The sequence below is a fragment of the Patella vulgata genome, chromosome 3 (genome assembly GCF_932274485.2).
Source record: "Patella vulgata chromosome 3, xgPatVulg1.2, whole genome shotgun sequence".
Lineage (NCBI taxonomy): Eukaryota > Metazoa > Mollusca > Gastropoda > Patellidae > Patella > Patella vulgata.
Genome location: NC_065881.2, coordinates 58,320,808 through 58,340,552, shown reverse-complemented (window position 1 = coordinate 58,340,552; position 19,745 = coordinate 58,320,808). Strand labels below are relative to the sequence as shown.

At 33.5% G+C, this 19,745-nt stretch overlaps 1 protein-coding gene across 3 annotated transcripts in view; it reads right to left on the bottom strand.

Moving 5' to 3' along the window:
• LOC126816539 (eukaryotic translation initiation factor 2-alpha kinase 1) overlaps positions 1 to 18,211 on the bottom strand; it is a 38,429-nt gene extending 20,218 nt beyond the window's left edge. The window contains exon 1 of one of the 3 annotated variants that reach the window (XM_050543181.1): positions 18,061 to 18,211. Coding sequence is in view for 2 of the 3 variants with exons in the window: in XM_050543182.2 (XP_050399139.2) it covers positions 18,085 to 18,111 (27 nt within the window). In the remaining variant the exon portion in view is untranslated. The remainder of the gene's footprint in view (positions 1 to 18,060) is intronic. The other 2 variants (XM_050543182.2, XM_050543180.2) reach the window with 2 other exon arrangements.
• Between the last annotated feature and the right edge of the window lie 1,534 nt (positions 18,212 to 19,745).

Genomic DNA, 19,745 nt, shown 5'->3' with positions numbered 1-19,745 from the left:
AAATTGAACACGGCACCTTTCATTGGTAAGCGAAACATAAGTCGGGGATACAATCTGTACGTTTTGTCAACGTATAGAGCCAATTCAAGAGTGCTTTTATCAGTGATGATATTTGAACTAAAATTATTTCAACTATGAGTGTTTTCTTCTATCCAAAATATGTGTTTAGTGACCCTGTAACAGAAATAGTTGATAGCTGTGTGTAATAATTAGTCTTTGAATTAATATTGTTGCTTCTTTGTCAAATTTATCTTATACCGGTAATCATCTGGACAGAAATCGACGGCTAGCGCTGTTTATAAGAAAGTCCAATTTGTTAAGCGGTTGTAGTAGTATCGTACAGTAGTATCGAATATTGCACCTATGATAAAAGGCATGACGTTGTTTGGGAAAAAACTCTATCTGTATTAGTGACGTCAAATCTTTAACGTGCACGAAACCAGAAAATTGGCGATATTTCATTGATTTATTTTTTTTATTTCAACAATTCGCTTACGCGTAGGGGTCTTTAGCAGTTGAAGGAAACCGGAGGACCCGGAGAAAACACACGAGTTTAGACATGCGATATACTCCTTGTCACGTTCAACTGGGGAATCGAAACCCAGCCAGTTGACTCAATGACAGACCGTATGATACAGCGTAGTCCCAAAGGCTGTAGCCTACCGTGCAAATTCCAGCCAGCATAATGTATCTATATAAGAAACATTTATTCCTACTGGCGATTTACAAACAGTCCCCAAGGCTAGCCTACCGTGTAATTTCCAGCCAGTATAATGTATCTATTATAAGAGACATTTATTCCTACTGGCGATTTACAAATTTTGCATGAAGAAATTAAATTCATAAGAACAGAAACACGACTAATGCACAGTATCATATTGATTATAAAAGTACAATGTATATATTGGTTACACTATATATGTCACAAAACAACAATCATTAGATAATAATAATTATTTACTAATTATATAAATCATTTTAAGAGGTAGGAGTTATCCGTTGTTTAATTTAACAGTTATATAATTACTTTTCTCGGAAAAGCCGCCAATGATTTCTTTCAAACTTGCTCAATCGAGATTCTACTGGGTAGTGTATTGTGTGAAACCCTTGTACAATTTTTCTAATTGTCATGGGTAGCCCAAAAAAGAGATCGAAAATTGAAAACAGCGTATTTTTACGAGTTGGAGCATGTTTAGGGGTCAATATCTGAGTTATGCTAGAGTGTGGGTTTTTTTTGGGGGGGTGGGGGGGAGTGGTGGGGATAGTCTTTTGTCATATATCTGGCGATCGTGTGACGCCTTTGCGACCGTGAAAGCCTTCAGCATTGCGCGCAATTCTAGTATTATTATTCTTTTTTTATTGGGGGAAGCTAGATCTCAGCAACTATAAGAGATAGAGGTTTGAAATTTGATTTTCTGTCGGAAAAGTGGTGTGCAGCTACTGCTTAAAGCTATTTCGAAATTTGTGCGCATAGCGGAAATGCGTCAAATCTTTAACGTGCATGAAAATTGAAAATCGGCCATCATTCTCTTAATTCTCAATCGATTCTTCAGATATTTACATTTTTGGATAGCTGGAGACATTTCTGAGCAGATAGCAGTTCAAAACTGTGGAAATTAGAAACTTTGTCGCTCTAATTTTTTTGGTGAAAAATGGAAAATTTTGAAAATTTTCCAATTTTTTTATTTTTGTGAATTTTTAAATCTCAGTTATATTTTTGGATAGCTGACATCAATACGATTCCAATAATATAAGTTTTTTTTCTGAAATATTGACTTTGATTTTTCACTTTTTTTCGCATTTTGGTCAAATCGTAGAGTTCTTATTTTTTTAAAACGGCTCCAACGATTTTTCTGAAACTTCAGGAATATGAAGTCGAAGGACCAGACCAGTCCATGAACTATAAATGAAAATCCCCTAATCACCGGAAGTAGTCAAGAAAGGTTCCAAACTTTGACAAAATTGTGAAAAATGGGTGTCTGTGCGGAAAATGCGATGTATCAACAGTGTTCTTGTCGTTTAGTTAAAGTTTTATATCGTTTAATAGCCAATTAAATTGTCTATCAGATGGTACTAAAGCGGCATGTTTCTATCAAAAATTTAAAAAGTTATGTGACTTTGAAAAGTAACGTTTTTTACGATTTCGAGCAACTTTGGACGCATGTTTCTCGGAAAGTCTCCCAACGATTTTTTAAAAACTTTCTCAATCGAGAGGCTAATGGGTACTCTGTTTTGTGAAACCACTGTACAATTTCTCTAATTGTCATGGGTAGCCGAAAACAGATCAAAAATCGAAAACGTCGTATTTTTACGATTTGGAGCATTTTTAGAGGCCTATTTCTCGAAAAGTCAACGTAATTCTTTTTTGGAACTTCTTTTACAGAGAGGGCTATCGGTAGGGTTATACATAAAACGATTTTACAATAGTCCCAAATTTCAGGAGTAGCAGAACAAAGGGATCGAAAATTGAACACGGCACCTTTCATTGTTAAGCGAAACATAAGAGGGGATACAATCTGTACGTTTTGTCAACGTATAGAGCCAATTCAAGAGTGCTTTTATCAGTGATGATATTTGAACTAAAATTATTTCAACTATGAGTGTTTTCTTCTATCCAAAATATGGGTATAGTGACCCTGTAACAGAAATAGTTATAGCTTTGTGTAATAATTAGTCTTTGAATTAATATTGTTGCTTCTTTGTCAAAATTATCTTATACCGGTAATCATCTGGATAGAAATCGACGGCTCGCGCTGTTTATAAGAAAGTCCAATTTGTTAAGCAGTTGCAGTAGTATCGTACAGTAGTATCGAATATTGCACTGTGATTAAAGGCGTGACGCTGTTTGAGCATGGACTCTATCTGTAATTAATATTAAAATTTTATTAGTGACGTCAAATCTTTAACGTGCACGAAACCAGAAAATTGGCGATATTTCATTGAATATTCAATCAATTTTTGAACCAGTTACATATTTGAGTAGCTGACATGAACGCGATTTCGAAGTCCCGTGTACACATTGGTGTGGCCGTAAAAGATCCCTTGGCGGTAAGAATTCTATATAAAAGAAGACTAGCGCCGCTGTACGAGCATGTTTAGAGGTCATTTCGGGACTAACATACGGTTCATTATTTTTTATTTCAATAATACGCTTGCGCGTAGGGGTCATTAGCAGTGGGAGGAAACCACGAGGTTGGACAGGCTACCCTACTCCTTGACACGTACAACCGGGGAATGGAAACCCCGTATGATACAGCGCAGTCCCAAAGGCTAGCCTACCGTGCAAATTCCAGCCAGCATAATGAATCTATATAAGAAACATTTATTCCTACTGGCGAATTACAAACAGTCCCCAAGGTTAGCCTACCGTGTAATTTCCAGCCAGCATAATGTATCTATATAAGAGAAATTTATTCCTACTGGCGATTTACAAATATTGCATGAAGAAATTAAATTCATAAGAACAGAAACACGACTAATGCACAGTATCATATTGATTATAAAAGTACAATGTAGATATTGGTTACACTATATATGTCACAAAACAACAATCATTAGATAATAATAAGTATTTACTAATTATAAAAATCATTTTAAGAGGTAGGAGTTATCCGTTGTTTAATTTAACAGTTATATAATTACTTTTCTCGGAAAAGCCGCCAATGATTTCTTTCAAACTTGCTCAATCGAGATTCTACTGGGTAGTGTATTGTGTGAACCCTTGTACAATTTTTCTAATTGTCATGGGTAGCCGAAAAAAGAGATCGAAAATTGAAAACAGCGTATTTTTACGTGTTGGGGCATGTTTAGGGGTCAATATCTGAGTTATGCTAGAGTGTGTTTTTTTGGGGGTTTTTTTTTTGGGGGGGGGGGGAGTGGTGGGGATAGTCTTTTGTCATATATCTGGCGATCGTGTGACGCCGTTGCGACCGTGAAAGCCTTCGGCATTGCGCGCAATTCTAGTTATTATTATTATTATTCTTCTTTTGTTTTGGGTAGATCTCAGCAACTACTTGTCGCATCGTTACGATTTCTTCGGTTTTACTGGGAAAGTGGGTGTGACTTAGAGGATAAAGCTATTTTGAACGTTCTGCGACAATGCGAAATGTCCGAAATCACCGAAGTTATCGTTTTTACAAATATTGCGGTAATTTTAACAATAATCATGGGATTTTAACTTTCGATACATTTTGGCATAGCTGGAGACAGGGCACATAGCTGCGCTACTTTCGATTTTTGATTTTCAGCAAAAATTCGAAGATATTAGGCGCCAAATTTCGGAAATTTAAAATTTTACAAAAAACTTTTTTATTGATGAATATTTTTTACTCGTGTTGTGCACAGAATTAAAGAGTCATCTGACTTGCGCAAAAATGTTAAAATTTTTTGTCTCAGTAATTTTCCTTGGCCTCCATTGGCTAATTCAGTTTTTCAGTCCTAGCTTAATTTTTTATTGTTCGATTTGTATAAAACAAAGTTCATATGCTTCGTTGTCTCAATTGTCATTTTTTTTATTACCAAAAGTGTTATCTGTCGGCACCGGAAGTGGCATAATTTTACCAAAAACTACAATTTTGACAGTTAGGTACCATTTTTTGAAAACAAATATTATTTTTTTGAAAAATTATATGACTCAAAGAGTGTGTCCTTTAAAGGCGCAAAAAATGTCGGAAGCAGTTTTTTTAATTTCTTTTTCATTTTCTAGCAAATTGGATTAAGAGGTGAAAAAAGGCGTAAAATTGACCTATTTACAACTCATTCAGGCTTTTCAGATTTTAAAATATTTTTACGTAACTTTTATAAACTTGTAGCTATAATCCATACGAAGAGAATGTATGTGAAAATTAGTTTGTAATATAAGCAGTTGCCGAGAAATAGGCAATTTTGCATGAGTCACTTTTCACGTAATTTTGGCTGTAAAAGAATCAATTATTATTTGATTTTCAATTTTCTTTCGCCATTGGATGCCTAATGCCATAGTGGACTATGTCAAACCATTTTACCCCTTGCGCTGCCACCGGAAATGACGTCATTTGCTCAAAACTTAAATTTTAGCCTTCAAAAAACAATATTTTATTCAAATGATTCGTATTTGTTATTTTTTTCAAATTATGATATTTGATTCTATTGATCAAATAGATTGAACCCATACGATCATACAGATACCACAAAATGGTTTCTAACTTGTACGGTTGCAGAGAAATGGGCGATTTTCCTTAAGTCACTTTTCAAGGTTTTTGGTCTATAAAAGTGTCAGTTATTATTCGATTTTCATAAAATTTTCACCATATGATATCTTGTGTCATTTATGATTTCATAGAACTAATTTAACATTTTCATTATCACCGGAAGTAACGTCATTTTGGCAAAAACTGTATTTTTAGCCTTCAAAACAGATATTTTTTTCAAATGAGTCTTATTTGTATTGTTTTTAAAATTATGATATTTGATTCCAATCAGCAAATAGATTGAACCCATACGATCATACAGATACCAGAAAATGGTTTCTAACTTGTACGGTTGCAGAGAAATAGGCGATTTTCTACAAGTCACTTTTCAAGGTTTTTGGTCTATAAAAGTGGCAATTGTTATTCGATTTACATACAATTTTCACCATGTGATGCCCTATGTCATTTCTGATTTCATAAAAGTAATTGAACATTTTCATTATCACCGGAAGTACAGTACACTTACATGTAACAAATGTATAAAATGAATTGATATTGCTGGATTTTGTTGATTCGGCGTCCATTTTATTTGATGTGTGCAATGCTTATGTGGAAACCTGTTTAATGGTTTCATTGGTACGGGAAGTAACATGTTTAGGGTAAAGTGGCACCGGTGAAACCCGTCATTACTGCATCGCAGTTCTAGTTAGAACTAAAGTTATTGTGTCCCAAAGCATTAACCAATCAAATTGCTTATCTCTGCTTACCCTAAGCAGAAAATGCTCATCTTCGAACTCCATCAAGGCATTGACCTAATAAACACCTACACCAAGTTTGAACATTCTAGGTCAATTAGAAGGAGAGTTATTGTGTCCCAAAAAGTGTGACGGACAGACGGACGGACAGACAGACGGACAGACAGACGAACCCATTTTAATAGTCCCCTGCTTTCTTTGAAAGGCGGGGGACAACAAAGTGAAACAAGGGCCATAACTCACAGCGTAATTAACGGAAATTGCTGATATTCAATAGGCTTCTTCGTTTCACTAATTTAAATGATGCATATCAATTTCAAACAGATCAGATGATAACTGTTGTCTTTAGAGCGTTCACAACATTCAACAAAGTGAAACAAGGGCCATAACTCTAGATGTAATTAACAGAAATTGCTGAAATTCAATAGGCTTCTTTGTTTTACTAATTTAAATGATGCATATAAATTTCATACAGATCGGTTGATAATATTTGTCGTTACAGCATTCACAAGGTGCAACAAAGTGAAACAAGGGCCATAACTCCAGAAGAAATTAACGGAAGTTATTGAAATTAAATAGGATCCTTCATCTCACTAATGCAAACAACATATATCAATTTCAAAACAATCGGTTGATAAATGTAGTCTGTAGAGTGTTCACAAGAAATTGTGGACGATGGACGGACTGAAGGACGGACGGGGGCGACGGCAATATACGACCACATTTCCATGTGGGCGTATAAAAATGGACGAAAATAGGTTGAAATGTACATATTAATGTACGGTAATATGAATAAGCGATTTACATTCAATTTTTAAAATTAGTATAATATTATAATTTCTAATCAGTTACGTTCGGTCATAGATAATACTGTATTATCTATGGTTCTGTGAAATAAGTGAGCAGTTAAAACTGAATGGCAAGTCTACAAGTTTATCATTATTTGGTTGTTTGTGGATCAGACACTTTTAAATTATTTCCTCATTGACTTGTGACCTATGATTTGCTTTGTAATTGGTTCATTTCCAAGTGGGCGTATAAAAATGGACGAAAATAGGTTGAAATGTACATATTAATGTACAGTAATATTAATAAGCGATTTACATTAAATTTTTAAAATTAATATAATGTTATAATTTCTAATCAGTTACGTTCGGTCATAGATAATACTGTATTATCTATGGTTCGGTGAAATACGTGAGCAGTTAAAACTGAATGGCAAGTCTGCAAGTTTATCATTATGTGGTTGTTTGTGGATCAGACACTTTTAAATTATTTCCTCATTGACTTGTGACCTATGATTTGCTTTGTAATTTGTTCATTAAAGGCTCAATACCACTCTTGTTGTAACTGAATAATATGTCCCAATCTTTATTCTGGTCAACAATTTGTACTATTTTAGAATATTTCAATTAATTGATGATACAAATTTCTTAACACACCTTATTTAAAAATTGTGAAAAATTCAACATAATGGTTTGAAACGTCTAACGTAAACCTTTTCAAATGAAACTTCGATTTAAAAATATTTTCGAACCCTCTGGACAAGTAAAATAGGATGTAATGGATAATTTACACAACAGGTAGGACACTTAAACATCTAGTACTTAGATAGAGATATTATTTATTTTCTGGAGCTTTCAAGCCAGCAAGAGTGTTATTGTCCCTTTAAGCCTTCACAATTATTACAAATAGCATTCAAAAAGAACCCAACGACAGAAACTGATTTTAAAATGTTCACTGCTGTCTGAACGGCACGAAAAATGATCTATTCCGATAAGTGACGTAATAAGCTTCCATTTTTGTATTTCTCGATGTCCAAGATTGTGAGGAGTTCAATTTTACAAGAGAGAACTTTTTTATTCACTGGCATATTTAGTTGTACAATGGATTTTATTTAACCGGAGGTAATTTCAAACACACAGGTAAGTTTATAATAACCAAAGTTAATTAGTTTGTTCATATTCGAAGAAATCTGTTTAAAATTTACAATGGTTCAGACAGTAGCCTACTGTGTGAACCATCGTAAATTTTAAACAGATTTCTTCGATTATGAACAAACTACTTAACTTTGGTTATTATAAACTTACCTGTGTGTTTGTAATGAACTCCTGTCCGATAAAATCCATTGCACAACTAATTATCACAACGATGAAAACAAGTTCTCTCTTGAAAAATTTGAAAATTTACTTGTAATTTCGACCGAGTCGATGTCAACAATGTCTTCGTGACGTATTGGTCGAATCCAATATACCTGTTGCGGGGGTTGGTAAACATTGAAAGATAGTTTGACAGCGCGATCATTTTGATCGTATATGGGTTTGGGCGACGAAAAATATCAATTGAAGGTAATTACATAGGAGATTTATATGGAAACCATTGATCGCCAGTCTATCAAATTTTCTTCACAATTAAATTATCACTGATTGCACGGATACTCGTAAAAATAAACTCATATATAAACTATAAATATCCTATCTTCTTTCTGTTATAAATAATTTAACAGGGATCATGAAGCTTACCTCCGAATTCTCTGAGTGTATTTTTAATTTTATACGCATTCTTTCGATCGAATAATAACCGCTTCAGTAACATCTTTAAGCGTGTTGCGACAGCCCCCAACGTGCCTGGGTGCCCGGGTGGGTATATAATGCTACTAAGCCCGTATGACCCCGTAAGAAGCGGAACATTAATTCTCGATTCGACAGTTTTGACCGAAGTGTGATAAAGCCCGTAAAACGAATGTATAGTTGTGTTTGTGCGGCATGCGTGTTCAAAAGTAAATTATCCCATCCGAATCGCTAATCAAATAATTAGAACAGAATATTTCAAAAAGTAAAGCTATAAAATTTGCAGAGATTTTACTAGAATGTAAAAGACGGTAACTAAAATACAGGAATGCGAGTAGTTATGTGTGCGAACGCTCAAACTCAATGCCAATTGTCGTAGGTATCCAGACCACTCGGACCAAAGACTACTCGGACTAAGACCAGTCGGACCAAAACAAGACCAGTCGGACCAATTAAATTATATTATAAGGCTAGACAATATGCTATTTATTTATTATTAAATCACAATACAAAGAAGCAAATAATTCTTATACGGAATTCTTATAATTAGAGCTGTTTAGTTCAATTTTGTGTACGGAAAATAAATCAACGATTAGTTTTAAAATTAATTAATAATGGTGACAAAAAAAAATATCAATCTAATTTTTCTTATTTACTCTTGCAATGAGACTCGGTATGTCAAGACTTTTGACATTTTCTACATATACGGGTATACTGTTCTTATCTGATGGCCTAATTTTACTTTTTCCACATTCACGGTATCCCCAGTGGTTTCATTCCGTTCAACCCCACTAACCACTGGGTTAATATATAGGGGGGGAGACACGTTTTCAAGTTATCCGCCCTTGATGCGTTAATATAAACAGCCCATAATAATACGAAGACCGGACGTTTATAATATGCACCTTTTTAAACGTGACTACAAGTGTGGTTCTCGATATTTTGCGATTTGGGATACAATTATCAATTTATTCAAACAACACGTTATTATTAGTTCGAGTAGTCATATTAAAACACACACAATTAGCAATTTATTCAAATAACACTTTATTATTGGTTCGAGTAGTCATATTAAAATAAACACAACTAGAACTGCGAAGCAGTAATGACGGGTTTCACCGGTGCCACGTTACCCTTGAACTTATGTCACTTCCGGTACCAATGAAACCGTTAAACAGGTTTCCACATAAGCATTGCACACATGAAATAAAATGGACGCAGAAACAACCAAATCCAGCAATCAATTCATTTGCTACATGTCAGTGATCCTGTCAAAATTACATTACTTCCGGTGATAATGAAAATGTTAAATTGGTTTATGAAATCAGAAATAGCATCATCACATGTTGAAAATTTTATGTAAATCCTATAATAATTGCCACCTTTATAGACCAAAAACCTTGAAAAATGACTTGTAGAAAATCGCCTATTTCTCTGCAACCGTACAAGTTAGAAACCATTTTGAGGTATCTGTATGATCGAATGAGTTCATTCTATTTGTTGATTGGAATCAAATATCATAATTTTAAAAACATTACAAATCTGATTCATTTGAATAAAATATCTGTTTTGAAGGCTAAAAATACAGTTTTTGCCAAAATGACGTTACTTCCGGTGATAATGAAAATCTTAAATTACTTGTATGATATCGTAAATGGCATTATGTATCACACAGTGAAAATTTCATGAAAATCGAATAATAATTGACACTTTTTTTGACAAAAAAACCTTAAAAAGTGACCTGTTGAAAATTGCCTATTTCTCCGCAACTGAACAAGTTAGAAACCATTTTGTGATATCTATATGATCGTAAGGGTTCATTGTATTAGTTGATTTGAATCAAATATCAAAATTTTAAACAAATAACAAATATGACTCATTTGAATAAATTACTGGTTTCGAAGGCTATAAATACAATTTTTGCCCAAATTACGTCATTTCCGGTGATATTGAAAATGTTAAATTGGTTTGACCTAGTTAAAATTGACATTACACATCAAATGGTGTCACTTTTATGAAAATCGAATAATAATTGACTCTTTTACAGGCAAACTAGCGTAAAAAGTGACTCATGCAAAATTGCCCATTTCTCAGCAACTGCGCATATTACAAATTAATTTTCACATACATTCTCTCCGTATAGATTATTGCTACGAGTTTATGAAAGTTACGAAGTAATATTTTAAAATATGAAAACGCTGAATGGGTTGTAAATAGCTTAATTTTACACCTTTTTTCACCTTTTAATCGAAATAGCCCGAAAACGGAATCGAAATTAAAAAAAATGGTCCCAACATTTTGTGCGCCTTTAAAGGGCGCACAATTTCAGTTATACCAGATTTGAAAAAAATAATATTTGCTTTCGAAAAATGGTACCTAACTGTCAAAATTGTAGTTTTTTGTCAATTTACGCCACTTCCGGTGCCGACAGATAACACTATTGGTAACAAAAAAAATGACAATTGAGACAACGGGGCATATGAACTTTGTTTTATACAAATCGAACAATAAATAATTAATCTAGGACTGAAAAACTGAATAAGCCAATGGGGGCCAAGGAAAATTACCGAGACAAAAAATTTTCACATTTTTGCCCAAGTCAGAGGACTAGTTATATTTGTGTAAAACACGATTAAAAAATATTTATAAATAAAAAAGTTTTTTGTAAAAATTTAAATTTTCTAAATTTAGCGCCTAATATCTGCGAAGATTTGCCGAAAATCAAAAATCAAAAGTAGCGTAGCTATGTGCCCCGTCTCCGGCTATGCCAAAATGCATCGAAAGTTAAAATCCAATGATTATTGTTAAAATTACTGCAATATTTCTAAAAACGATAGCTTCGGTGATTTCGGACATTTCGCATTGTCGCAGAACGTTCAAAATAGCTTTATCCTCTAAGTCACACCCACTTTTCCGATAAAACCGAAGAAATCGTAACGATCCGACAATCAGTTGCTGAGATCTACTCAAAACAAAAGAAGAACTAGAACTGCGAAGCAGTAATGACGGGTTTCACCGGTGCCACGTTACCCTTGAACTTATGTCACTTCCGGTACCAAAATTACATTACTTCCGGTGATAATGAAAATGTTAAATTGGTTTATGAAATCAGAAATAGCATCATCACATGGTGAAAATTTTATGTAAATCCTATAATAGTTGCCACCTTTATAGACCAAAAACCTTGAAAAATGACTTGTAGAAAATCGCCTATTTCTCTGCAACCGTACAAGTTAGAAACCATTTTGAGGTATCTGTATGATCGAATGAGTTCATTCTATTTGTTGATTGGAATCAAATATCATAATTTTAAAAACATTACAAATCTGATTCATTTGAATAAAATATCTGTTTTGAAGGCTAAAAATACAGTTTTTGCCAAAATGACGTTACTTCCGGTGATAATGAAAATCTTAAATTACTTGTATGAAATCGTAAATGGCATTAGGTATCACACAATGAAAATTTCATGAAAATCGAATAATAATTGACACTTTTATTGACAAAAAACCTTAAAAAGTGACCTGTTGAAAATTGCCTATTTCTCCGCAACTGAACAAGTTAGAAACCATTTTGTGATATCTATATGATCGTAAGGGTTCATTGTATTAGTTCATTTGAATCAAATATCAAAATTTTAAACAAATAACAAATATGACTCATTTGAATAAATTACTGGTTTCGAAGGCTATAAATACAATTTTTGCCCAAATTACGTCATTTCCGGTGATATTGAAAATGTTAAATTGGTTTGACCTAGTTAAAATTGACATTACACATCAAATGGTGTCACTTTTATGAAAATCGAATAATAATTGACTCTTTTACAGGCAAACTAGCGTAAAAAGTGACTCATGCAAAATTGCCCATTTCTCGGCAACTGCGCATATTACAAATTAATTTTCACATACATTCTCTCCGTATAGATTATTGCTACGAGTTTATGAAAGTTACGAAGTAATATTTTAAAATATGAAAACGCTGGATGGGTTGTAAATAGCTTAATTTTACACCTTTTTTCACCTTTTAATCGAAATAGCCCGAAAACGGAATCGAAATTAAAAAAACTGGTTCCAACATTTTGTGCGCCTTTAAAGGGCGCACAATTTCAGTTATACCAGATTTGAAAAAAATAATATTTGCTTTCGAAAAATGGTACCTAACTGTCAAAATTGTAGTTTTTTGTCAATTTACGCCACTTCCGGTGCCGACAGATAACACTATTGGTAACAAAAAAAATGACAATTGAGACAACGGAGCATATGAACTTTGTTTTATACAAATCGAACAATAAATAATTAATCTAGGACTGAAAAACTGAATTAGCCAATTGGGGCCAAGGAAAATTACCGAGACAAAAATTTTTCACATTTTTGCCCAAGTCAGAGGACTCGTTATATTTGTGTAAAACACGACTAAAAAATATTCATAAATAAAAAAGTTTTTTGTAAAAATTTAAATTTTCTAAATTTAGCGCCTAATATCTGCGAAGATTTGCCGAAAATCAAAAATCAAAAGTAGCGTAGCTATGTGCTCCGTCTCCGGCTATGCCAAAATGCATCGAAAGTTAAAATCCAATGATTATTGTTAAAATTACTGCAATATTTCTAAAAACGATAGCTTCGGTGATTTCGGACATTTCGCATTGTCGCAGAACGTTCAAAATAGCTTTATCCTCTAAGTCACACCCACTTTTTCAGTAAAACTGAAGAAATCGTAACGATCCGACAATCAGTTGCTGAGATCTACTCAAAACAAAAGAAGAATAATAATAATAATAAGAACTAGAACTGCGAAGCAGTAATGACGGGTTTCACTGGTGCCACGTTACCCTTGAACTTATGTCACTTCCGGTACCAATGAAACCGTTAAACAGGTTTCCACATAAGCATTGCACACATGAAATAAAATGGACGCAGAAACAACCAAATCCAGCAATCAATTCATTTGCTACATGTCAGTGATCCTGTCAAAATTACATTACTTCCGGTGATAATGAAAATGTTAAATTGGTTTATGAAATCAGAAATAGCATCATCACATGGTGAAAATTTTATGTAAATCCTATAATAATTGCCACCTTTATAGACCAAAAACCTTGAAAAATGACTTGTAGAAAATCGCCTATTTCTCTGCAACCGTACAAGTTAGAAACCATTTTGAGGTATCTGTATGATCGAATGAGTTCATTCTATTTGTTGATTGGAATCAAATATCATAATTTTAAAAACATTACAAATCTGATTCATTTGAATAAAATATCTGTTTTGAAGGCTAAAAATACAGTTTTTGCCAAAATGACGTTACTTCAGGTGATAATGAAAATCTTAAATTACTTGTATGAAATCGTAAATGGCATTATGTATCACACAGTGAAAATTTCATGAAAATCGAATAATAATTGACACTTTTATTGACAAAAAACCTTAAAAAGTGACCTGTTGAAAATTGCCTATTTCTCCGCAACTGAACAAGTTAGAAACCATTTTGTGATATCTATATGATCGTAAGGGTTCATTGTATTAGTTGATTTGAATCAAATATCACAATTTTAAACAAATAACAAATATGACTCATTTGAATAAATTACTGGTTTCGAAGGCTATAAATACAATTTTTGCCCAAATTACGTCATTTCCGGTGATATTGAAAATGTTAAATTGGTTTGACCTAGTTAAAATTGACATTACACATCAAATGGTGTCACTTTTATGAAAATCGAATAATAATTGACTCTTTTACAGGCAAACTAGCGTAAAAAGTGACTCATGCAAAATTGCCCATTTCTCGGCAACTGCGCATATTACAAATTAATTTTCACATACATTCTCTCCGTATAGATTATTGCTACGAGTTTATGAAAGTTACGAAGTAATATTTTAAAATATGAAAACGCTGGATGGGTTGTAAATAGCTTAATTTTACACCTTTTTTCACCTTTTAATCGAAATAGCCCGAAAACGGAATCGAAATTAAAAAAACTGGTCCCAACATTTTGTGCGCCTTTAAAGAGCGCACAATTTCAGTTATACCAGATTTGAAAAAAAAAAATTTGCTTTCGAAAAATGGTACCTAACTGTCAAAATTGTAGTTTTTTGTCAATTTACGCCACTTCCGGTGCCGACAGATAACACTATTGGTAACAAAAAAAATGACAATTGAGACAACGGAGCATATGAACTTTGTTTTATACAAATCGAACAATAAATAATTAATCTAGGACTGAAAAAATGAATTAGCCAATGGGGGCCAAGGAAAATTACCGAGACAAAATTTTTTCACATTTTTGCCCAAGTCAGAGGACTCGTTATATTTGTGTGAAACACGACCAAAAAATATTCATAAATAAAAAATTTTTTTGTAAAAATTTAAATTTTCTAAATTTAGCGCCTAATATCTGCGAAGATTTGCCGAAAATTATAAATCAAAAGTAGCGTAGCTATGTGCCCCGTCTCCGGCTATGCCAAAATGCATCCAAAGTTAAAATCCAATGATTATTGTTAAAATTACTGCAATATTTCTAAAAACGATAGCTTCGGTGATTTCGGACATTTCGCATTGTCGCAGAACGTTCAAAATAGCTTTATCCTCTAAGTCACACCCACTTTTCCGATAAAACCGAAGAAATCGTAACGATCCGACAATCAATTGCTGAGATCTACTCAAAACAAAAGAAGAATAATAATAATAAGAATAATAATTTTAACAAAAACAATAGTGTTTCACACAAGCTACGCAGTGTGAAACCCTAATAATAATAATAAGAATAACTAGAACTGCGAAGCAGTAATGACGGGTTTCACCGGTGCCACGTTACCCTTGAACTTATGTCACTTCCGGTACCAATGAAACCGTTAAACAGGTTTCCACATAAGCATTGCACACATGAAATAAAATGGACGCAGAAACAACCAAATCCAGCAATCAATTCATTTGCTACATGTCAGTGATCCTGTCAAAATTACATTACTTCCGGTGATAATGAAAATGTTAAATTGGTTTATGAAATCAGAAATAGCATCATCACATGGTGAAAATTTTATGTAAATCCTATAATAATTGCCACCTTTATAGACCAAAAACCTTGAAAAATGACTTGTAGAAAATCGCCTATTTCTCTGCAACCGTACAAGTTAGAAACCATTTTGAGGTATCTGTATGATCGAATGAGTTCATTCTATTTGTTGATTGGAATCAAATATCATAATTTTAAAAACATTACAAATCTGATTCAGTTGAATAAAATATATGTTTTGAAGGCTAAAAATACAGTTTTTGCCAAAATGACGTTACTTCCGGTGATAATGAAAATCTTAAATTACTTGTATGAAATCGTAAATGGCATTATGTATCACACAGTGAAAATTTCATGAAAATCGAATAATAATTGACACTTTTATTGACAAAAAACCTTAAAAAGTGACCTGTTGAAAATTGCCTATTTCTCCGCAACTGAACAAGTTAGAAACTATTTTGTGATATCTATATGATCGTAAGGGTTCATTGTATTAGTTGATTTGAATCAAATATCAAAATTTTAAACAAATAACAAATATGACTCATTTGAATAAATTACTGGTTTCGAAGGCTATAAATACAATTTTTGCCCAAATTACGTCATTTCCGGTGATATTGAAAATGTTAAATTGGTTTGACCTAGTTAAAATTGACATTACACATCAAATGGTGTCACTTTTATGAAAATCGAATAATAATTGACTCTTTTACAGGCAAACTAGCGTAAAAAGTGACTCATGCATAATTGCCCATTTCTCGGCAACTGCGCATATAACAAATTAATTTTCAAATACATTCTCTCCGTATAGATTATTGCTAGGAGTTTATGAAAGTGACGAAGTAATATTTTAAAATATGAAAACGCTGGATGGGTTGTAAATAGCTTAATTTTACACCTTTTTTCACCTTTTAATCGAAATAGCCCGAAAACGGAATCGAAATTAAAAAAACTGGTCCCAACATTTTGTACGCCTTTAAAGGGCGCACAATTTCAGTTATACCAGATTTGAAAAAAATAATATTTGCTTTCGAAAAATGGTACCTAACTGTCAAAATTGTAGTTTTTTGTCAATTTACGCCACTTCCGGTGCCGACAGATAACACTATTGGTAACAAAAAAAAAGACAATTGAGACAACGGAGCATATGAACTTTGTTTTATACAAATTGAACAATAAATAATTAATCTAGGACTGAAAAACTGAATTAGCAAATGGGGGCCAAGGAAAATTACCGAGACAAATTTTTTTCACATTTTTGGCCAAGTCAGAGGACTCGTTATATTTGTGTAAAACACGACTAAAAAATATTCATAAATAAAAAAGTTTTTTGTAAAAATTTAAATTTTCTAAATTTAGCGCCTAATATCTGCGAAGATTTGCCGAAAATCAAAAATCAAAAGTAGCGTAGCTATGTGCCCCGTCTCCGGCTATGCCAAAATGCATCGAAAGTTAAAATCCAATGATTATTGTTAAAATTACTGCAATATTTCTAAAAACGATAGCTTCGGTGATTTCGGACATTTCGCATTGTGGCAGAACGTTCAAAATAGCTTTATCCTCTAAGTCACACCCACTTTTCCGATAAAACCGAAGAAATCGTAACGATCCGACAATCAGTTGCTGAGATCTACTCAAAACAAAAGAAGAATAATAATAATAAGAATAATAATTTTAACAAAAACAATAGTGTTTCACACAAGCTACGCAGTGTGAAACCCTAATAATTTTAACAAAAACAATAGTGTTTCACACAAGCTACGCAGTGTGAAACCCTAATTATCAATTTATTAAAATAACACTTTATTATTGGTTCGAGTAATCATATTAAAACAAACGCAATTATCAATTTATTAAAACAACACTATATTATTGGTCCGAGTCGTCTTTCTGTTGGGTCCGAATAGTCTTTTTGTGTGGTCCGAGTAGTCTATTTGTTTGGGCTGAGTGGTCTATCAGTTGGTCCGACTGGTCTTGAACCGGGTGGTCTTTGGTCCGAGTGGTCATGGATTCTTGTCGTAATTGTACTTGAATTTCCTATGCTGTCACCCCTAATACGAAATGATATTGGTATTTTTCTCTGGGAAAAGTTTGTGATATTTCAATTTTTCAAGAGAGAACTTGTTTTCATCGTTGTGATAATTAGTTGTGCAATGGATTTTATCGAACGGGAGTTGATTACAAACACACAGGTAAGTTTATAATAACCAAAGTTAAGTAGTTTGTTCATAATCGAAGAAATCTGTTTAAAATTTACCAAGACTCAGACAGTAAGTAATATTTTCTCAGTAAGATAACAACAATGATTGAATGAATATACTAAATTCTAATTCATGATAGTGTCACTCATAGATTAGTGATAATATTGAGTGATAGGTTTATATGTAAAATGAATGAAATGACATATAAGTACATTTATAAGTATTTTATACATGTATTTATAAAATCATCTGCCAGGGTCGACCAAATTTCTACAGTACAAATGTTAAAATGTACATGATGAAATCTATCTGTTATAATGACATCATCCATCAAAGGCCTTGGTAACTTACATGTCATTTAAACAGTAAACATACGTCAATTTGTGACAAACAAGTCATCATTCCATGTCACCTGGCTAAATTCACACTTTGGCAACCTTCTGTTTTGTTTCATGGACAGCGCCATTACTGAACAGTGCTGCCAGTCCTCACAATAAAGAGAGACAACACAGGATGGATTCAGGCCACTAACTAATGCATATGTGTGAGTTAGTTATATTTTACGTCCGCTTCCACCAAGGTGATATCGCAGACAAACTAATGCATATTTGATTGATCCCTATTTAACTCATTTGGACTCTACTACCAGATATTTGCAATTAAGAGTCCCAATGTTTGTTGGTCGTGGTAGGGTTAAACAAAATGTTTCGGAAGGTAGTCCTACGCCTACTCGCTATCCGCAGATACATGCATCCGCCTAATGTTTATTATAAATGCTCTGGGATTTGATGATATATCTGGACTAAAATCTATTCAAACTTATTAATCTATCAAAAATTTGCTTCAAATTCCGTTCAAAACATTGTATTCGCGAGGAAATACCACCAAGCTATACACTATCTATTAAAAGAAGTCATCATGTTTGTGTCACGTAACTTGGCTGTCGCAGAACTAGCAATGGGCCTGAAGCTGGAGGAGCATTCATTGCATATAAAAGACGATGTTGTCTTTAATCGCTATCCATTTACCATAAATATCGAAACCTAAGTAAATTTTCGGATTATCCCCTGCTCATGTCTTTTCCCGTGATTTTTATCTCGGAAACTGTTGTACGCTAAAGTCTCTCACTCTTTTAATATCCGCTCACCATCAAGTTTATTAACATATTCATCAAGCGCCCCCTAACGCCAAGAGCTCAGGCAATCATGGGTGAAACCTTTGACGTCACTCAAGCCGACAGTTCTTGATCGTCGGACTGTCAATTAGTGACACCCTCGTATTTTTGTCCTGTGCGCGCTCCATGGGTGTTTTTCCAGGTATACAGCATTTTATAGTAAGACTGAGTGTCTCTACTTTCCATATGTACCAAAATATACTTTTCATACTTTTACTGGAAATAACCACCCGATAAATAGGCTACTTTTGTGAGAAAGTGTCTTTAAACTATGCCAGAAATGTATGGACGTATTCATACCTTATTTGAAGAGATTGACCAAGATACAAATTTCCTTATATATGTAGATGGCCATGCAAGCTGAGATTGTTTCCTCATTAATTGGTCAGTTAATATAATGCGTCACTGTCCGTCCGTACATTCCACCGTTTAGTTTGATGTATTATCTATTTTCTTAGCTTTTCCTTCCTTTGTGACCTATATGACGGGGAATCCTGTGCAGAAAATATAAACTGATCTAATGATTCCATTCACCCGAAGAACGGATATCCTTATTTTCCATGATTTTCTGCCTTGTCTAGGCAAAAAATGAGAATAGAAATACTATTGATTTTGCTTGATTACCCTCATGTTCTGTCAAAACGTATTATGACATTACGTCTGGTTTCATCTGAACAAGGCTTATTTCCTTGTTGGGATAAGCATTCCCAGACCGGGGTGGAATGGGAAGATTTTTGTAGTGTCTGTTATGTTGTAGCTCGGTTCCGATTTGAACTACTTTAAGGGTACGTGTTTTGTATTATTTTGGGTGAAACATCACCAAATTCCATAGTTAAAACCTGACCATCAATGAATTTTCATT